This window comes from Pseudopodoces humilis, chromosome 21 (assembly GCF_049639895.1).
Source record: "Pseudopodoces humilis isolate 2021_Gansu_Grassland_sample_001 chromosome 21, ASM4963989v1, whole genome shotgun sequence".
NCBI lineage: Eukaryota > Metazoa > Chordata > Aves > Passeriformes > Paridae > Pseudopodoces > Pseudopodoces humilis.
In genome coordinates, this window is record NC_142220.1 from 10817052 (window position 1) to 10837738 (window position 20687).

General features: G+C 55.6%; 1 protein-coding gene across 1 annotated transcript in view; it reads right to left on the minus strand.

Moving 5' to 3' along the window:
- Nucleotides 1-20687, minus strand: part of NTN1 (netrin 1) — an 85438-nt gene that overhangs the window by 9262 nt on the left and 55489 nt on the right. The window contains exons 3-5 of the mRNA XM_005530949.3: nt 13016-13165; nt 10589-10642; nt 527-601 (exon numbers count right to left, since the gene is read on the minus strand). Coding sequence (XP_005531006.1) covers nt 527-601; nt 10589-10642; nt 13016-13165 — 279 coding nt within the window. The remainder of the gene's footprint in view (nt 1-526; nt 602-10588; nt 10643-13015; nt 13166-20687) is intronic.

Sequence of the window (20687 nt, forward strand, 5' to 3'; positions counted from 1 at the left end):
TGGATCCAAATGTGACACCCAAACCTCCAATGGATCCAAATGTGACACCCAAACCTCCAACAGATCCGAGTGCAACACCCAAACCTCCAAGACATCCATGTGTGAGCTGTGCCAGGGCTGTACCACCCTCTGAAGTCTCCTGGGAATTATGGGGGGATTGGATCCAGGTGACAGGAGACTGCTTGCTGCTCACTCCCACAGCAAAAAATATTGTAAATATTTTAAAATATTTAAAAGCTGTGTCACGTAACAGCACAGTGAGAGGTGAGGGAACATGGTGTCATCGTAACCCAGAAGATGCTGGAAACCACTTGGAAAAGATGAGTCTTTTCAGACCCAGCTCAGGGTCCACAGAGTGCTCATCCCAGTTTCCCAAGTGACACACGGCACTGCTGCCTGTCCAAAGCTGGCAAAAGCCATTCCCAAAGCTGCAGGGCTGTGCCTGGCTGGGCCTGGGGACACCCCCGGGGATGCTCCTGCCCCGCACCCCTTTGGCACGCTCGTCCCTCGGGGAGGGGACACTCACCATAGTCTTTCTTACAGTACTTCTTCATGTTGATCTTCAGCTTCCCCTTGGAGGCTTTGCAGTACGAGTCACAGTCTGCGCCGAGAGAGGGGGAGGGCAAGAAAACATTAACAAAACAAATTAGCCTTAAAATGAAGAAAGCGCTGGGGGAAGGGGGGGCCGGCTGAAAGCTGCAGCTTGCCATGAATAAGCAGCGTGCCTGTGATATCCATCTGCCAGGCCCCGATTGGGTCGTCGGAGGGGGCATTGAGAAAGCCCTTCCTTTCTAAAGAAAGCTGCTCACAAAGGAGCCCATCCTCCCTCCACCTCCCCCGGCCCGGCTTCCCCGGCCGCCTCTGTCTTCCTGGGAGACCCCGGGGGCCTCCCTTATTGTGCCACCCAGAGCTTTTGAGAGCCACACAAATTCCCCCTGTTCTCCAGCTCCCAACTGGAGCCTGCCCGGAGCCCACAGAGGCCCCATTGTCACCCCTAACCCGGGCCGGTGTCAGCCTTTGGCATTCATTGCCGAGAGATTCGGGCTAGGGTCACCCCGCCACAATGCGGGTCAGAGAGGAAATTAGCAGCCCATGAAGCATTAGCAAAGCCTTTTGGTGTCCACTCTACTGAAGTGTGCAAATAAAATACCCCAGTAGGAACATTTCATTTCTAATGGGCCCCCACTGCTGGGACACGCCGGCCTGGCCCGGGCGGCCGGCGGGGGCCTGGCACGGCCCCCTGGCACCGCCACCGCCGCTGGCCACGGGCCATGGGCCATGGGCCACGGGCACGGCCCTGGATGGAGCCCGTGGGGACACCCAGCCCCACCCTGGGAGCGACTGCCCCTGCAGCAGGTGGGCAGTGTCCTCCAGCCACCACCAGGAACGTCCCCGTGGCACCAGAGCAGCCATCCCACGCCAGCTGCCAGGATCAGGGTGGGCTCCCCCTGTGCTGCCCAGGCACATCCATGGCTCCTCAGCACCCACAGTGCCAGAGGCGCCCCAGCAGCACAGGATCCCCTGGTGCAAGGAGGAAGGACACATCTGTCTGCAGCAGGAGGCCCTGGGACAAATGCCAGCCCTTGGAGGCCTCCATCTCTCCCAGCACTGTCCTTCCCCAGTCTCTGCTGGAGCACAGGTGTGAACCTGCTGGAATGTCCCAGCACGGCCCCCGGGGTGGTCGGGAAGGTGGGAATGCTGCTGGCATCCCATGGCCAGCTCACACTGGGTGCCAAGACCTTGAGGAACCCCCTTAGCACCAACTCCTGTAAGCCATGTGTGCCCCAGCCCCTCTCAACGTGGCCATGCAGAGTCCCCGTCTGAGCCCATGGCTCCCTGCTGCTCCCACTCCTCAGGAGACACCCTCAGGAAATCCAGGCTTCCTGCTCTTCCAGCAGGACCCAGCCAGGGCCAAACCCAAGCACTGTGATCTTCCTCCTGCAAGAGCCCCAGCTGAGATCTGTGCCCAGCTGCAACCCAGCCAAGGGCCCTCCAAACCCTGATGGCTGAGGGCTTCCAGCCACTGATGCCTCCTCCCGTTTGTTTTTCTCATTTAACATTTCTGAACATGGAGTAAAACTGGAAACACACTGAGAAAGGTGTGGATATTCCGTCAGTAGCTGAGTGGATGGAGATATGCTAGCAGAGCCCCAGCCAGGGGCAGGAGGGGGCAGGATGCCACCACACAGGACGTGGCTGCCTGGTGTCACTGAGCTCAGGGAGCAGAAACATTCCTGATCCAAGGGACTGGTAAGATGTTCCTGGCCATAAACCTTGAGGGAAAAGTCTCTAAGGGAGCTGAATGTCTGTGCAGTGACCTAAGAGCCCGGGGAAGCTTCCCCTGTGCTTTTTGGGAGAGCAGGGAATGCCAGGGGACAGACAGGCCATCGGCTGCTCTGCTGGGCTGCTGATGTCCTCGGCACACCAGTGGGGGTGTGATCAAGCTGCTGCTGGCTCTCCCTGGCACAGAAATCCTGGAGCTCTGTGGATGTTCACACCTCGGCCCCTGGGCAGAACGAGAGGTGACACAAGGACAGGTGGGCAGTGAGCACCTGCAGGGATGAGCCTGGATGCTCTGGCTGCACATCCCTCCTGCCCTGGCCACATCCAGGGCACGCTGGCCAGCAGCTGGCCCCAAGCAGCGGGGCTGGGCAGTGGCTCCCACCTGCACATTGATGGTTCAGCCCCACAGGGGATCTGCAGCAGCCAGGCTGGCAGAGCACACCTGCAGCAGGTCCTCCTGCAGCCCCACTCCTGCTGGGATCCAGCCCAAAAAGCAGCAACCAGAGACATCACTACTCTGGATTCCAGTCCAGAAGCCTCACAAGAGCTACCTCAAGTCACCTCAGCAACCTCTCCCCACAGAAACATCCCTGACTGCAGCTAAGCTCCCATCCCTGCACCGCTGCCACAGAAATCCCATTCTACCTGGGATTACAGACCCACTGGGAGCCCACCAGGGCTGTTTGCCAGGCTGTGGGGTGATGGCACAGCACCCAGCTACCCCCACACCCTGCAGGGCAGCACCCACAGCCTCTGCTTCTCCCAGGGTGGCAGCCTGGGGCTCTGCCAGATCCACGGCTGACCCTACTTTGCCTAAACACAACCCTGCCCTGTCCTTCCCCTCATTCCCCAGCTCCACGGGCTGTGCCAGAGCCTCAGCTGGTTTGAATTGAAGCGGCCTGGCCAGAGCCAGCTGGTGTAAATCACTGGGAATCACCAGATGCCAGCGCTGGTTGCCGTGGGTGGGGGATTTGCTCCGGTTCATTTCCTTTGTCTCCCTCGTGGAGAGCTCTTCTGCCTCCTGGGTGACTTGGAGATCCTCTGGGGCCTCTTTGGGAGGGCAAATGGGATTTCTGTGAGCCAGGCATTGAGCTCTGTGTGTGTGGGGTGGTGCTGCCCCTCGGGACAGTGCTCGGAGGGGATGCTGCAGGATGGTGTGTCAGTGCTGCCAGGGACAGACCCTGCTCTCCTCACCGAGTGACTCTTCAGCGCTCTGGGGAAGCTTTGCTGAGCTGCTGCTCCTTGCTGAAAAGGGATGGTGGAGCTGGAGAAGGGATGGGAGGAAGGATCAGCCTGTGGCAAGGGGAGGGGAGGGTGGATGTGTGGCTCAGTGACTCGTGGGGATGCATAGGAGACACAAATGATGTGAGACTCGTGCAAAATTTATCCCCAAGTGTTCATGTGACAAATCTCTGGAGTCCCAAGACTTTGTACTGCAGGTCCTTCTTGCCCCTCTCTACGAGGCTGCAGAGGATCAGCCTGGGATGACGTTGTGGCCACAGCCCAGCCACAAAGCGGGCTGAGAGCTCACAGAGCTGCCTGAAGGACACCCCTGCATGGGGACAGTGTCCAGCTCCTGTCCTGCAGGAGTGATGGGGCAGCAGGATGGGCTCAGCCCCAGCTCCCTGTCCCCCTGTGCTGCACAAGTGTCCCCTGCTCACCCTGCCTGTCCTCCTGGCCTGGCAGGGCTCGGCTGCCCTCAACAGAGCCGGGATCTCCCTGAGCCCCTCTCAGCCCGGTCCCAAGCACCCAACACCCCCGGTGACATCCAAGCCCCTGCTCCTGGCCCTCCCCGAGTTTTCTCAGCTGCACAAATATCCCAAACGCCTGTTTCAGAGCCACGAGCCCAGGCAGCCCCGGTGGGTTTTGTGTCAGCCTGGGGGAGCAGCAGCGGGGAGCGGCCGCTGGAGCTCGAGGGGAGCAGGTGGCAGGCGGCTGCTTCGTGTCGCTCGCAGCTCAGTAAAACGTGTCAGCACAGCCTTCAGCAGCTTTGCAGCTCAGCCCATCCCCTTGATAGAACTAATTCTCTGGCTGGGCAGAGACTTTTCACAGCTAAACACCTTCTTTGTTTTGCTTAATTCTTTTTTTTTTTTTTTTTTTTCTTCAGAAAGTTTAATTTTTTTCCTGTTTAAACATCCTCAGTTTGGGAGGTGTCTGGGGTCACTGTGGTGAGGCTGAGAGCTACGAGGTGCTGAGTGGTCATCCCGTGGTTTGTTCAAGGATCCTGCCCTTCCCGGAGTGCTGCTCCCAGGGCAGTGCAGGGAGGAGGTGCTGGCAGCAGGGCTGGGGGTGCTGAGTGTTGTTGCAGGGAAGATCCTGCACCAGGCGCCTCTTGCTGCGCTTGCAGCTCCAAAATCAGCTTTGAGCCGCTGCAAAAGCCACATGTCGGGAACGGAAATTAAAGGCCCCTTGATTCTGACATGATAGAGCGATTAAAGCCACATTTCTTGGCCTGGGTACCTAACTGGAAATGCAGATATAAGGCTTAGATCCCCAAGGGGATTCAGATTTCTAATCCAAATTTATGCAGCTAAATTCCTATTGATTTCCCCCAGGTAAGGCCCTAAATGCCTTTGTGGGCTGCGATCCAAAGTGGAGGTGTTGTGGCTTAGGAGCAGAGCCCCAGCCCTGACAGCCTGATCCCAGCACTTGGGGCTGAGGGACATTTTCCTGCCCTCCCTCCCAGGGGTTCTGCTCCCTGGGGGCTCTGTGGGTGGGGTTGGGGTGTCCCCATCTCCTGTTGTCACCAGGGAGAATGTGCAACCAGATTGAGCCACCAAGTGTAGGTGCAGCTCCAAATATCAAGTCCTAAATCCTTGATTCCTTTACCAGAGAGAGCAGGACTGAGAGAACAGGAGTGGGGTCTGCCTGGGGTCCCACACACCCCCAGAGTGGGTCAGGGCAGATCAGTGGGGCTGCTTTGATTTGCCACGTTCCCAAGGGACACAGCACTGGGAGAGGAGAGGAGAGGATGGTCCTGTGGCAGTCCTGCCAGGGATGCCTTTGGCTCTCAGGAGAGATTTCCCCCGATGACCATGAACTCCTGGTTCACTTCCCACAGTACTGAAGCTGCCCCTGCTTCCATTCCAAGGAATTATTTTACCACCTCCATCAGTGCCAGGGAAGGACTGTTGGAGTCATTTGGAGAGCTCCAGCTCTGCTTGCTCCAAGCTGCTGGCTCTGGGCCTTGCTGACCACACGTCCTCGGGGAGGGAATGCTCTGGATCCTCTCCTTTCCCAGGAAGCATGGAGATGGGACCATCCCTGTGGGACAAGCGTGGGGACTGCATGTCTGGCTCACAGGGCACACAGTGACTGCGAGGGATCACAGCTGTCATTTAACTGGTGCAGGACTCGGCTGTCTGAGACAGAGACTGTCTGAGTCTCTGTCTCAGAGCTGGCTGCTTTAACATAAAGGAGGTTTAATAAAATAGCAAAGCTAAGGCAGAGAATCCTTCCCAGGTTATTAATTTCAGCAGTGGCATCGCTTGTCCCGTGCTTTGCTGCAGCCTTGTCTGGCCACTGAGTGGACAGGGGTTTGTTATCACAGAACTGGGTTTGTTATCACAGAACTGGGTCTGTTATCACAGAACTGGGTCTGTTATCACTAATTGGCTCTTCTCCTCTCACCTGGCCATGGCCCAGCTGTCCCACACGACGCCCTTTGTAATTATCATGTGCAAATTAGTGCCCTTCATCCCTGGCCAGCTGCAGGACAGCTGGTGTCCCCAGCAGGGTGGCCATGGCCATTCCCCCAGCATGGCCAGGAGCTGGAACAGGGAGGCACATCCCTTCCAAGCCTTGGAGCTGGGATGAGCTGGGGCTGGGCTGCTCCAGCCGTGCCTGCTGTGTTATCTAGAGGATGGTGCCCAGGTGTGACAGGGGACTCCAGGGGCCTGGATCTGCCCCCAGAGGGTCTGTGCCAAGCCTGGGTGCACAGCAAGGTTCTGGCACTGGGTGGTATTAACCGGGTGCTCTGTCATTGGTCACCTCCCAGCTGGGAGCAGCAGTGCCCAGGAGCTGGCAGGGCTTTGTCCCACCAGCTGAGGTGGGTCTGTCACCAGTCTGTCAAGGCAGAGGCACCTGCCGAGCATCAGAGCATCCTCTGCTCTCCAGAGCAGGCTGAGGAGCCCTTGGCACCCGCACAAGAGAGTGGGGGGCACCGAGGCCAGCCCTGCCCTGTGCCGGGCACAGCCACCCCGGCTCTGAACTGTGCCACTCGCCGGCAGGGCAGGAAAAGCGGGAGGAGTAACTTCCACGCTTATTTATTTGCTTGTTTTGGTGCTTTGCAGACCCAGCCTTCCCCTGGGAGCCCACTGCAATCCCCGTACGCAAAACCTTTCGCGCAGGATGCCGCGGCTCCAGAAGAGCAGCGTGTCCCAGAGCCCCGGTGCTCCGTGCCCAGCGGGAAGCGGCTGCTGTGCCCCCGGAGAAGGGCCCGGAGCTCTCGGGCAGGCAGCGCAGACCCCAGCGGAGAGCGGCCATTAACCTCTCCCTTGGAACAAGAAGGTGCAAATGAGCCCGCAGTAGCCTCCTTTCTTCTGGCTGAGCAAGATTGATTGAAAAACAAATTGGCGCAAATAAAGCATGTAATTAGATTAAAGCCTCTCGCCTGGAGCGGCTGGAAAGCGGCAGCGAGGGATTCCCGGGAGCCCGCAGCCCCTGCCCACCTCCGCAGCCCCAGCGGGACCCCAGCGCCCCCAGGATGCGAGCGGGCTGTCTCCCCACATCCCGGGAATGTCCTGGAGCAGCAGCCGTGGCTCCATCCCTGGGAGCTCCGGGCACGGTCAGAGGGAAGCACCCCAGGCACGGCCCGGCCCCGCTGCAGCTCGGGGGGATTCGCTCCCCGCCTCCTGCTGCCCTTTGGGGATGGGGATTTCTGCTCTTCCAGGACAGGCGTGCCCACAGCAGCTGTGGCCTCAGCAGCCGCATCCCAATTCTCCCGGATCTAAAGGGAGCAGGAGGCAGGCGATGGCTGCTGGTGTCACAATGGGGACAGTCCAGTTGTGCCGGGCACCCACTGGAAACACTGCACGGGAAAAGCCTGCGGTGGGAACACCGCACTGGAAACCAACAGTGAACCGGAAAACACCTCACTGGAAGAAAACTCCACACCAACTCGGAGTTTTACAGCTCTTCCACACCACCTCTGCCCCCTGCTCAGCCCTCTCCCGGGAGCAGCCAGGGCTGGCTGCACATTTCCTATCCCTTCCCACAGGATTTCTCCCAGTGTCGAGCCCCAGAACACGCTGGGGACAGATCCAGGGGTGCCCTGCCAAGATCCACTGCCAACGCCGTGAAATACATTCCTAGGAAAACATCTGTCCTCGGGAGCCCAGCACCCCATACATTCCTGCCTGAGCAGCTCCCAGCCTAGCAGGAAAATCAGTTTTCTGTTCGGGGAAACAGGGATCTGGTGCTGGGGACTGGGGACGAGAGCTTGTGTAACCAGGGGGAATCAGCCTCTGGAAATGTCCCAGGATGGGGAGAGGGAGCTTGTCAGTCCTGACTCTGAAGCTCGAGTCTTGGCTATGGTGGGATGTGGGGATAAAGGGTTGCAGGGATGGAGGGATACGGGGATGAAAGAATGTGGGAATGGAAGAACAGAGGGATCTGGGCTGGAGGGAATCAGCTGCAGGGAAGTGAGGATGGAGGAATAGAGGGATGTGGGGATAAAAGCTCGCAGGGATTAAGGGATATGGGGACAAAAGAATAAGGGGGTGGAAGAATGGAGGGGTTTGGGGTGGAGGAAACCGGGTGCAGGGATATGGGGTTGGAGGAATGCAGGAATTTGGAGGTGGAGGGATGCAGGGATGGGGGAATGAATGGATGTGGGGCTGCAGGAAGCCCTGCACTGAGATGATAAGAGCACGCTGCCCTCGTGCATGGAGCTTATCTGCATTTCAGCGGTTTTGGGGGGGTTGTTGGAGGTTTTTTCCTTCAGACTTTTGGAGCTATTTTGAAGTGACCAGGAGCTCCCTCGCTGGATGCCCCTCTCCCCTATTGTGCTCCCAGCCATTCACCGGGGATCACCGTGAGAAACCTTCCAGAGGGAGCTGGATGCTGCTGATCAATCAGTCAATCAATCACGCAGTCAATCCATCACCTCACTTACAGCTGGGACAAGGCAGAGAAAGCCCGGGCAGGGCTGAATGAATTCCTCCTTTGGACGGGCACAAAGCTGGAGACTCGCAGGCTGAGCCCAGATTTACCCCAGGGTGAATGAAATGATGATTTCCCCTCCCGACCGCACCGCAGGGAGCTGGGCAGCGCTTTGTTCCCAGGCTCTGGGATGCTCCCGGCTCTCCACAGGGCTGACACTTCCCCACAGCCAAGGGCTCGGGCTTTTCTCCCCACCAGCGCAAATTCCTCCCAGCCCTGGATTTGGGAGCATCCTCACCAAGAAGAGAAGCCTGTGCTCCAGCCAGGAGCCCTTTGGGGAGGAGGCTGAGCCCTGTTCCAGGGGAAAACCGTGGGGAGCTGCATCAATGCAATCACCTGGTTTTATTTAAGCCCACTGGCTGAAATCATCCACCTCAGATAATAATTCCCCAGAAAATCTGGATTTGATTCAGATAAGACAAGGCCTGACTGGCAGGTTTGTAAACCTTCACCCCCCCTGTGCTATTTTTGTTTTCCCTTTCACTGTGGTCTCTTCCGTCTAAGAGGGACCAAAAAAGGACCAGAAGAGCTCCTCTTGCCTGGCAGCAAAAATGAGGAGCAGCCCTTCCTCATCCTCCAATCTCCTGGCATGGGAGAGCATGAATGCATTTCATCTAAACAATCCAGTTTTGGCCCGTTTTCCCAAACTGATTGGGACCCCTGAGAGTAAGCAGAGCCAGGCAGGACCCCCCACAGCAGAGCTGACATTGTCCCACCCCTTGTTCCAAGGCCAGCTTTGGCCCGTGCTCCTGTGCAATGCTCCAGGTTGGGGTGATGCTCCCTGAGCTCTCGGCCACTTTCTGTCCCACGTGGCCATGAGCACAGGAAAGGGAGCAGCACCTCTCCCACAATTGCCTGCACTCAGAATCTCCCCATAATTGCTTTCTCCATCTTATTTCCAAACCCTTTTTCTCCCATAGCATGGGAGCTCTGGCTCATGGACACTGATTTAGGGATTTGTTAAAAACCCCCCAGATTTCAGTAGGGTGGAGGGGGGAGCTGAGAGATGCCAAGACACAGCACTGCTGGATGCTCCCTGTTGAGGAAAAGGGATGAAATACAGAGGATTCAGGCTCCTTGGACAGAGCAGTGCTTAGAAACTCCAATAAAATCCCAGTGAGAAGAATCATGGTGGGATTCTGGGCCTGTTGGATTGCTCAGCTTGGCTCAGCCTTCACTGGGTTTTCACTGGCACCAGAGGCTCCTGGTGGGATGCCCTGGTCCCTGGTCACCCCTCTGGGCAGGGAATGGGGGCATCTGGCCCTCCAGGGACACAGGCATCCACAAGGCACTGTCCAGGCATTTCTCATCACTCCCACACCATGGATAACCCTCTCCCAGCCTCCAGCCAGGGCTCCTCGGCTAAGGAAGGGCTCTAACTCTGCTGGGATGTTCTGGTTTTGGCTTTATGCAAACTCAGCTGGGTTTTAGATCCCAAAACAGCCCCTCTCCAGTGGCAGGGGTGCAGATGTGTTTGCATGGGGTAAAACCAGTCCCTGAAATCAGTCCCACGGATGCTGCTGGGATCAACCTTCCTGTGACACTGGGGACTGAAGGTGTCCCTTTGCTGCCTGGGTTTCCCACCCAGGGACTGCTCCTGAGCACGCAGGGTGTCAATCCCTGCCACTTGGCTCAGGGATCAATCCAAGGTGACATCCATCACTTTTAGTACTCCTTAATTAATGAACCCTCCTGCACCGCTGAGACAAAAGTAAACAGCTTTTACACCTCATGTCTTCACAGCTGGGGCTCAAACACCCCAGGGACCTCCAGGCAGCAGCCCAGGACACGTCAGCCTTTCCTGGGACCTCTGGCTCCTGCTGTCATCCCCTGGTCAGAGCCCTCCAACACGAGGGAAATGGGAGCAGGGGTCCCTCTGGGGGGGACAGCTGTGGTTCCAACCCTGGGTAACCCTCTGTGCTCACAGATTCAGCGGGAAATCCTCCTGCACCTTCCGTGCCCTTGAGGAACACCAACCTCAGGATGCTGCACGTGTGTTTCCAGCACATTTGGGCATAGAAGGAAACCAATTGTCCCGGTACAAACAACAGGATTTATGCCTTTGGTGTAATTTATCTCGAGGGAAATGATTGCTGAAGAGAATTTTAGTACTGAGGTTTAGCTCCAAAAGAAGAGAACGTACCTGCGGGCTCCTCCGCGCTGCTGGCGGCCGTGGTGGGTGGAGCAGCCGGGATCTCTGCAGGACAGCCAGGGCCACACGGCAACAGAGAGGAGACAAAAGGAGGAGGAATCATTCCAAACCCCAAAGAGCCTGGCCCCTGCACACGCTGCAGGTTCCCTTCCCAGCCATGTCTGCCTGCGAGGAGGGCTCCCAGCTACGAGCCCCAGCAAGAGCCCCCCGAGCAGTGCACCGGGAGCTGGGGAACCAGGCGTCCCTCGAGGCTGTCACAAAGGGGGTTTTTAACCAAAACTTTGGCTTTTGGATGCGTGCTGCACTGTGCCCAGCCCCTGTGGTCACTGTCTGCCCCTGAGTGTCCCCTCCAGCTGCTGTCACCCAGGCAGTGCTGGTGCCTGAGGCAGGGTGCAGGTACAGGCTGTGGCTCTGCTGGGATGCAAGCGCTGCCTCCCACATTTTGAGGAAACGCAAACACATCTGGTGCAAATTCCCTGGTCCCTGGCTCTGATTTGGGGCCAGCTTTGCAGAGCTGAATCCACATCATACTCTGGATATTCCTTCCCAGGCCTGGCTGTGTTTGTTGAGAGGATGGACTGTGGATGGAGGGAGCTGTACGGTCCTGGCTTTGCAGGATTCTCCCCTTGGATGTGCTTCCTGCATTTAGGGCACAGTGCTGCCATTCTGTGGGGGAACATCCCACCAGCCCTGTTTGAAAGTGGAATTTAGGCATGAGCTGGGAGAGGGCATCTGCCTCTTTCTGCTTCTGTTCTTGGAGAAATGCATGGCCACCAAGGTGGGTTTGCTGCGGTGTGTGGCAGCAGCTCGTGTGCAGCCCAGTCAGCATTGGGGGATCTCTGGGTCACTCACCCTCGGGCAATTAAACACAGCACAAGGCACGGAGCGTGGCCAGGCAGCACTGAGAGCCAGCACAGCCATCCCAAAGTGGGAGCTGGGGCTGCTCCTGCCTGGCCTGACCCAGACCCCACGGGGGTCTCGCTCCTTCCCTCAAGGTGTTCTTTCCATGGCTACAAGTCTCTGGGAACAGGGAATTATGAGCAGTGGTAAATCAGAGAGTGACTGTGCCCAGCCCCAAAGCCTGGATGGGCCATGTTGAAATCCTGGGTCTGTCTTTATTTAGTGCCATGAATCCTGAGGGAGCTGATGCAAGGAACAATTTACTCTCTGATTTCCCCTGGCCCTGGGGAATGATTAATGATAAACCTTTGTGCACACTTGCTGCAGAGCAGACTGGAGCCACGGCTGGAGGTCTTGGGGACAACAAGCATCTGCTTTGGGCTCTGACTGTCCCATTGCGACATGGGGAAAAATGAATCTCAAGTGACCCCAAACCACCCTGGAATGTCTGTTTTCTTCAGCAGGAGATGGTGGAGAAAGGGTCTCTGCCCCAGAATTTGGCAATGGCCATGCTGAGAGGGGGAACAGTGTGAGAGCAGACTGTGGGTTCCCAACAAAGCTTGATTCTTTCAACCTTCACTTTTCTTTTTGGGACTTTTCCTCCTTTTAGCAACAGGGCATCACTCCTTAGGGGAGCAGTTCCTCCTTCCCATCCCTTCCCATTCCATCCCATCCCATCCCATCCCATCCCATCCCATCCCATCCCATCCCATCCCATCCCATCCCATCCCATCCCAGGCACACAAATTTTGGTGCTTTGTTTGTTAGGGCAGGTGGGGATGTCCCACAAGGTGCATGAGCATGAGAAGATCCAACAGCAGCAAACCCAGAGGCAGCAGAGAGAGGCACAGAGCTAAACCCCAACTTTGCTGGGCAGTGAGAGCTCAGAGGGGCTGAGGGGATCCAGGTGTTTGCAGAGCAGATGCTGCAATGGAGGCATTTTGGGAGCTGTACTTGGTGCTTCTGCTGTTGTTTCAAGAGCAGAGGGTGAGAGCAGCCTTGGGAAGGGAATTGCAAAGCAAACCCAGGGAAGCCAAAGGTAAACCCCCCCCCGTGTTTCTGGGAGGGTTGTGTGAGTGCAAGAGCCCTTTCAGCAATCCAGCTGTTCTCAGCTGCAACGGCAACTCCATCAAAGGAGCAGCTCCTCTGATGAGCTCTGTGCCAGGGTAGCACAGCCTGATTTTGGAGAGAAAAACCTGCTTTAGCATCCAGCCCTGATGTGGCACCCCTAAATAAAAGTGCTCTTGGGGCACATCTGTCCCATGATGCAAAATTGAATTCCCAGCAAGCTTGGCTTCAGATGCACTCACAGAACCCCCCCGACAGGGCAGGTGAGCCGCTGGAAGCTGCTGTGGATGTTGGACAACGTTTGGGCAGAGCGGAGGGCGGGGTCCCCAGGCAGCTCCGGCCCCCGGGCGCCGGTGGGGTTCAGCAGCCCCCCAGCCTGGGCAGCGGCTCCGGCAGGGTTTAAAGGGTTAAAACCTCTCCTCCAAAGACGCGGAAAGAAGATCCACCTACTTATGCAGGGGGCGATGGGGGAGCGGCTCTGCTGGTAGCCCTTGGCGCAGCGGTTGCAGGTGATGCCGGTGACGCCGTCCTTGCAGGGACACTGGCCCGTGGTCTGGTTGCAGGTCTGGCCGGCGGCACCCACGGGGTGACAGTCGCACTCTGGGGGGACACACGACAGCAGGGTCAGGGCAGGGCACAGGTGGCGGTGTGCCATCGGCGGGGAGCGGGGCAGCTCCCCCGGCACGGCTCCACCTCCTGTGCCGCTGGCAGCTCGGCAAAGCCTGGGAATGAGCTGGAACAGCTGGAATTTGGCACCGGGGCTGGGGGACAGCGCTGGAGAAGGGGTGGCCCTGTCACAGGGACAGAAGTGCAGCCGGTGACTGATCCTGGGAGTTCGCAGGATATAAAGGCAGGGCAGCAGCTCCAAACCCGCCGGGCTCCCGGGAGCGGTGGCAGGGCTGGTACAGAGGTACAAACCCAGCACGGTCCCACCACCCCTCGGCTCGCCCCGCTCCGGCAGGAAGCAATCGCTTGCAGAGAGCTTGGGAATTCATTTCACGTGCACTCAGGAAAAATCAAACCCGTCCTTTCAGAGCTCTCTCTCGAGCCCTTCCCGCTGAGCAGCATCTCTGGCAGCTGGCACCGCGGGCACAGGAAGGAAATGCCCTTGTGGGGTGGAGGACCTGCTGTTCCAGGCCAGATGGATGCAGCCTTGACAGCAGAGCTGGGCAGATGTGAAGGGTTTGGCAGGGGATGTAAATACCGCACTTGAAAACATTCACCATCTCATTTCCCACAGTGGGACTTTACCGGTGCAGCTGTTTGGGGAAAAAAAATTTAAAAAAACAAAAAACAAAAAATACCCAACCAAACAAACAAAAAAACCCCAAAAGAAACAAAAAATACGGCAAAAAGAAGAAAAGAAAAAAAAAAAAAAAAAAAAGAAAAAAGCATCAGGGCTTGTTATCATCAGTGCTCCAAAAGGATTACGGCCTCGCACATTTGTTAACAGCCCTGATTTCTAAGAGCTACAAGCGCCGTGCCAGACTGCGGGCTGCTCCTGCTGAGCGGTGGCAGGGACAGGCAGGCAGGAAGGAAAGCTTTCCTTTTCTTCTGCAGCATCCCCGGGAAGGAGCCAGCCAAATCCCTCCCTGGGGGGCACTGATCCCGCTCTCCTCCTGCCCCTCAAGGGAGCTGCCTGCCAGCAGCTGGGCCTGGGGGAAACGTGTCCCACTGCCCGGGCCCTGGAGGGGGCACCCCATGGGCACCAGTGCTTTCAAAGCCCCCAAGCCCCCAAAGTGGGCACGTCGCTCCCAAGAGGGCTTTTCCTGGATCCTGCAGTGCTGCTTGGTTTGTTCTGCACCCCCCTGGCTCTCAAACACCCTCAATCTGTCTCACCTGGGGACAGCAGACTGCATCCCACACTGGTTTTGGGTTTCCAAGTTTTGGTGTTTGGTTTGCCCTCCAAGCCACCCCAGCATGATCCTGCACCCTGCACCAGCAGCCCCCAGTTTGACCCTCACTGGGCAGCAGCTCCCAGGCTGATCCCTGCCCAGCAGGGTTTGGATGGTGCCTGGAGCACCCCTGCACAGTCCAATTTCTCCCTGGGGACATCCCAGAGCCCAGCAAACTGCCACCAGCCCTGACCCCGCTGGTGCTGGTTGGGAAGAGACAGAGCCTTGCCAAAACCCAATGATTTTTCACATGAGAGGGGGAAAAAAAAAACCCTCAAGAAAACAACAAAGCTTTTGTTTCTTTTCTGCTCTTTTCCTAACAATTCTGATTTGGGGGTTTTGATTAAATGTCCCTCTCTCCCCCCTACCCTGAGCTCCCCCTGGGAAACGGCTGCTTGCAAACCTGCCCAAAGCTGAAATCTCCTTTTCTAAAACTAATTTCAATTGGAAATGTTTTAACATGAAACAGCGTGGCTGGTGATGAGCAGAGGGATGCTTAGGTGGGAAAACCTTCAGGCTGCAGCCCCAAGGGTTGGCTCAGGTAATTCTGGGGGAAAGGAAATAAACATGAAGGCCTGAAGGAGGAACAGGAAAAAGTTAAAGAGCAGAGGGTCAGGAGTTAATACAAAAATAAGCAAATCAGGGAAGGGTTACCCAAGAAGAGGCAAAGGGCAGGAGGATGGGGAGGAACACCCTCATGTTTCAGGTGTCCCCCCTGGGGCTGCTCCGGGCATTCCCTGCAGAGCCCAGAGGATTCTCCCATGTGAGTGGATCGCCCTCATTTCAGTGGGACCGCTTGGATGAGAGAGGGAAAAGAGGGGAAAAAAGACCTGGTGATGAGTAAGTGTGGATACTAAATGCAAAAAGCAAGCAGGGAACAGAGCCTGTGTGAAACTAAGTCACACAGGCTTCTCACTCTGGCCTGAGAAAGCATGAGAAAGAATCCAAACAGCCCTTGGTAAAGGACGACAATCTTAGCAGGTGTTGTTTGGGAAACAGTCAAGGGGTGGTGTTCAGCCTAAGCAATGATGGTGATGTGTTGTTTTAATGACCAATGAGGGTTTCACCTCTCGGACCTTCTCAAACCCATCTATAAAAGAAGATTAAAATTAATAAACTTTGCCCTCTTGGACAATGCAGCTGAGAGAGTCATGTCGTGCTTCTCGCCGTCCCTAAAACAGTGCAACAAGTAAGATCCCCAGACTCGGGCTCTTGGAGGCCGGGCTGAGAGCACGGAGCGCTCTTTGGGCAGCACATAAATAAATAAATCGCGGTGCTCCCTTCCCGCATGAGGCAGCGCCTCAGCACAGCCCGGCCGGAGCCGCCGGGGTTGTTTTTACAGCCGAATCTCTCCGAGGCTGTCTCCTCTCTCCCAGCCGGGCTCCTGTGAGGATCTGATGTCCCCGTGTGTGATGTGCCCAGAGGCTCCGGGACTCCGCGGGCCGGGATTTCACCGGGATGGGATCCCGGCCCATCTCTGCCACACGGTGGGGAAAACTCTGTGTGTGTGCAGGGACCGCAGTGTCAGCGTCCCCTGGGGCCCCAGCCCGCTCTGCCTTGCTGTCTTCCCAAAAGCCCGGACTCAGCAGCGGCTCGGCGCTCCCGGCAGCGGCTGCAGATGTGCCTTTGCTGTCCCTGTCCTCCAGAAGCTGAACCGGCGCCAGCAATTAGGAGCAATTAAAGGTAATTTACAGTTCCCCGGCCAGTGCAAACACTTGCAGCCAGCAATTACAGGCTCTTCTCCTTCCCCAGCCGTGGAGGGCCGGGCTGCTGGTGCTTGATGCTGATTTTTCCAATCCAGTTCAAATTCCTTTGGGCTGTAACCCCGAACCGAGGGGAGTCTGCCCCGGGATGCCAGAGCGGGGATGATTGGTGCAAACGCCCCTTTGGCATCGCCGCTGCCTTTCCCATGGGCACCTCGGGACTCACAGAACACATCTGCACTCCTGAACTTCCCTGAATCTCATCCCTCAACTGCCCTGGCTGCAAGAACGCCTGGATTTGTTCACCAAGGAGCAGAAATTCAGCAGCGCCCTGCACTGAGTGGAGTCCTCACCAGAGCTGAGGTGGTCAGGGCAGGAGTGGCTGGGACATCCTGGAGATGATAAGGAGGGTAACACATGAGGCTTTTCCTCATGCCTTGCTTGGAAGGATCGCCCCACAGAGGGTACGGTGAGAAGCCAACGGGGTGATGCTGGAGCAAGAAAAAGGCGTGTCTGCACTCTGTCAGTGCACAGAGCACCGGGGGAAGGGAAACAACTCTCAGGATTTCATTCTATTCAGAAAACCTTGAAGAAAAATTTATGCTGAGTGTCTGTGGCAGAGGTGACCAGGAATTTCTAGTGAAAAACGAAGTTATTTTTTGGTTGAAAGGAGAAAACAAGGAGCAGGAATCTGTGGGGAGGCTTTAACAGGCAAGGAGGGCAGCAGTGGGAGTGCCTCTGCTCCCAGCAGTCATTTTCCCTATAAAGTAACCATGGCCTGGAAAGCAGGGAGCTGAGAGCATTCCCAGGTGAGCACCTTGAGCTTGGCTGCTCCAGATGTGAGGAGACCACATCGCTCTTTGCGAGACAGACCCAGAGTGGCCGAGTGGATGAGGGGAGAGCAGCCAAAATCCGGAGTGCAGAAAGAGCCATAATTGTTAGGAGGGAACAGGATGGCTCATCCACGCTGAAGGGTCCCAATTAACAGCATCCACTCCAGGAAAAGATCTGAGAGTCAATGAAACATCTGGCTGATTGCAGCGGAGCTCAGAAGAGCCACAAGATGGGAGGCTGTGCTGTGAAAGAGGGAGAGAGAAACTCTGAATTCATATCAGGGCACTATAGAAATCAATAGCACGTCCTCAGCTGGGAGCTGGAGTGAAAGGCACAGAGAGCACCCACGGAAAAGATTCGGAACGCCTTGCCAAGAGACGGTGGAGGGCTGCCAAGCAATGCACAGCGCCGGGAAGGTCAGACAGGTGCTCCTCTTCACTGGTCCTTAAAGCCCAGCAACAAAGGGACATTGAGGGCGTTGAAAAGGCAACCTTTTCAATGATAAAAGGAAACGCTGCTTTGCACCGCACGTAATTAACTCGTAGAACTCCTGCTACGAGACACCATGGCAAGGGCCCAACAGGATTAGATAGGGCTCTGAATGAGAACATCTGTAGTTACATTAGCTGGGATTAATATATATACGGATATAAGCACTGCCAGGCAGCTCCTCACCGCCTGCAGCCAGGAGATTTCCCCCGGGGCCCGGCTCTGCAGAACTGGCTGCCGTGGGCTTTTATAGCTCTGTCTGGAGCTTCCAAATCAGCCCCTATTTTCTGTACAAACCTGCTGAGGCAGAGCATCGGCCACCCCAGCCCAGCCAGCGATGCTTTTCTGTGCTTCAGCTCAGGTTTGGGGCTAAAAAACACCTGGAAACATCTTGGGGCCGTGCTTGGGATGAAAAACCCCACGGCTTTTCAGTTCAGGTGACTGAACTTGTTGAGATGGTTCTGCCCCACTGAAGGTTGACAAATAGCAGGACAAAAATGCAAATATTTTCACACCCCCGGTGTTCGGGCAGAGGCATTCCCAGCCGCTAATCCTGCCCCACACACGTGTGGTGAAAGGTAAACAGAGGGATAAAGCTCCTGGCTCAGCTCTCCTCAAGTGTGACCTTTATGGAGAAGGTGCCTGAAAAGAGCTGCATTTTTGGAGAATTAGCATCTTCCTGTTTTCGGGGAAGCAGCTTCCTTGGGAGGTTTCCAGAGTGATGAAAAATCTTTTTGCCTACACAAGAAAAAAAGGCTTTGTTTGCCAGGGTTTCACCCCAGATGTACCAGGATCACAAACCTCCCAGGGCTCCAGGTCCAGCCTCTGGACTGAGCAGGAACCCAGCAATGCATTCAACTGGAAAAAACACCCTTAATTTGCAATAATCATTGAGGAAGGCTCCTGTATTCAGAAATCACACTCAGTTTGAAGTGCAAATTCTATCCCAGGTAGCCAATGTGCTTTAGGTGCACACTTATATTTAATCAGGCTTTAAAATGTTTTTCCAGAATCATGGCCAACAATTGCTTCCCTTTGGTTGCTTCCCTTCTTTCCTCCAAAGACTTCAACAGGAGTAAAAAAAAACGTGGCTACAGAAAACTTCTGGAAAAAATGCAACAGACCCAGGTTTGTTGTCAAAATGTCAAAACAAATTCAATTTAAATTCTCCTGTTGCCTCAACAACGCATCCTGATGCAGCAAACATGTCTCACTTCACCTTATGGTTTAGTGTTTAGAGGGGTGGTTCTGGCATTATTACTGAAGTGAGGTTTTGTTGTTATTGTAGAGTTGTTTTTTCTTGCTCCACTGTCTTTAGGAGCTCAGGTACTTTAAATCCTGCTCCCTCTGAACGCATCTTCCCAGAGAACTCAAGGTGTGAGAATTCCTGGAGCTGAAATCCATCCCAGAGGTGACCTTGAAGTGGTCCCAAGGAGGACAGGATGTTTTCACAGCTTTTCTTTGGCTCCTGTCTTTGGGAAATCAATTCAAAACAAGCAGAGCTCCTTCCTCTGGACACCAATCCCAGTTATTCGCCCATGGATCAGGGAAGTCTGAGCTGAACTTGTGCACCAGAGTGCTGAGGAGAGGTTTGTGCTGGCCCTGGGACATCCTGTGGGGATGGGAGAGCCCACAGGCATTGCCAGAGCATCTCCAGCATGGGCAGCACGTCCTGCAAATCCCACGGATTTATAGGGAAGAGAAGCTGGAATTTGGTGTGCACCCACCCAGTCTGGCCCCAGCTGGTTTGCAAAGCAGAAGCAGGGGTGGAAATGTCTCTGTGCTAACTCTGAATACAAATAATGACTTTAAATATTAACCATTAACTGCTCTGCTGGGAGCTCGTCAGCCTGTCTGCAGCATTGGGAGCTGGATTTAGCCCTCCAAAGGATCATGTTCATGCTCAATGTCCCTCAGCACATTCTCCTGGAGATTTAAAGGTTTCTTGCCAGCAGAACATGAATTCCTCCTTTTATTGGGCAGAGCCAAACAATCTTTGGGTGTCTCCTGCTGCCCCTCCTCCTGCGCCACTTCTCAAGGCTCTCCTGTTTCCCCTCCTGGACTGGCACTCAGGGGGCCAAGGGCTTTGGTGCCCTGCAGTTTGGGCCAAATTTCACAGATTAGACCTTGGCTTTGTCTTCTCCATAACAAGGAACAGACGGGGCCACAAAGCCTCCACTGAGCCAGAGTCGCCGCTAATCCAAGGGGCCTTGGAACCCAGCAATAAATCCACTTTTTGGGCAGGAGCACCGTGGGCAGGCATTAGTGACACACACAATGGGACAATTATGGCAGCACTTCCCCAAATGCTGGAAAATTTCCTTGTTCCAAAATTGTTAAAACTTCCCCTGTCCACTGAGAGCTCCACTTCCCACGTGATTCCAGCAGGGCTGGAGAAGCTGCCAGGGACGCTGAGATGAAGCGTTGGGGTTTCCTTCACCCCACGTTGCTGGCAAGATTTAGGTTTTGTTGTGGAGGATGTGATCCCTTTGATTTTTCCATCAAAAATGTCAGACCTGCAGGAGCAGCTCTGGCCAGGCCAAGAGCAGCAGCTCAGTGGGGCACGGTGGCCTCATGGATCTAAAGCAAAACCCAGCTCCCCCTGCTCTCATGGGAGATGCTGCACGAGGAAGAGTGGGTTGGGAATGCTGTTATTGGAGGGGAAAAAAAAGAGAGGCAAAGTTTTTCTCTTCCTGATGCGTTTTTAGCCTGGCTCTGGAGGAAACGAGGTTCCTACAAGTGCATTCTCCCACTAATAATAAAATTCAAATCTGGCAGCGGAGCAGAAGTCTCGGAGATAATGAAGTTGCCACAAGCCTCGGGAAAGGAGGCAGTGGGGAAGCTGAGGGAGAAGCTGGAAAAACTCGGCAGAAAAGGATCCTTTTGGTGTGCACAGCCCTCATGGGACACCAGAGCATCCACAGTGGGGAGAGTCCCCAACACCCCAAGATCAGGGAGAAATCCCAGTGAGAGCTCCTGGGGCACAAACCCAGCCCCTCATTTGTGATGCTCTGAGAAGCATCTGTTTAACTGGAAAAGAAATCCTTTCCCACCAGGAAAAACCCTTCTCATTTTAGTATGCTGAAAACCAGAGTGTGGGGATGAGCAGGACTGAGCTTGGGTTTAATTCTCAGGATCTGAGAGCCTGAAGCACTTTCCACTCCTGAGAACTGGTCTGAAGAAGGAAATTATCTCAATTAT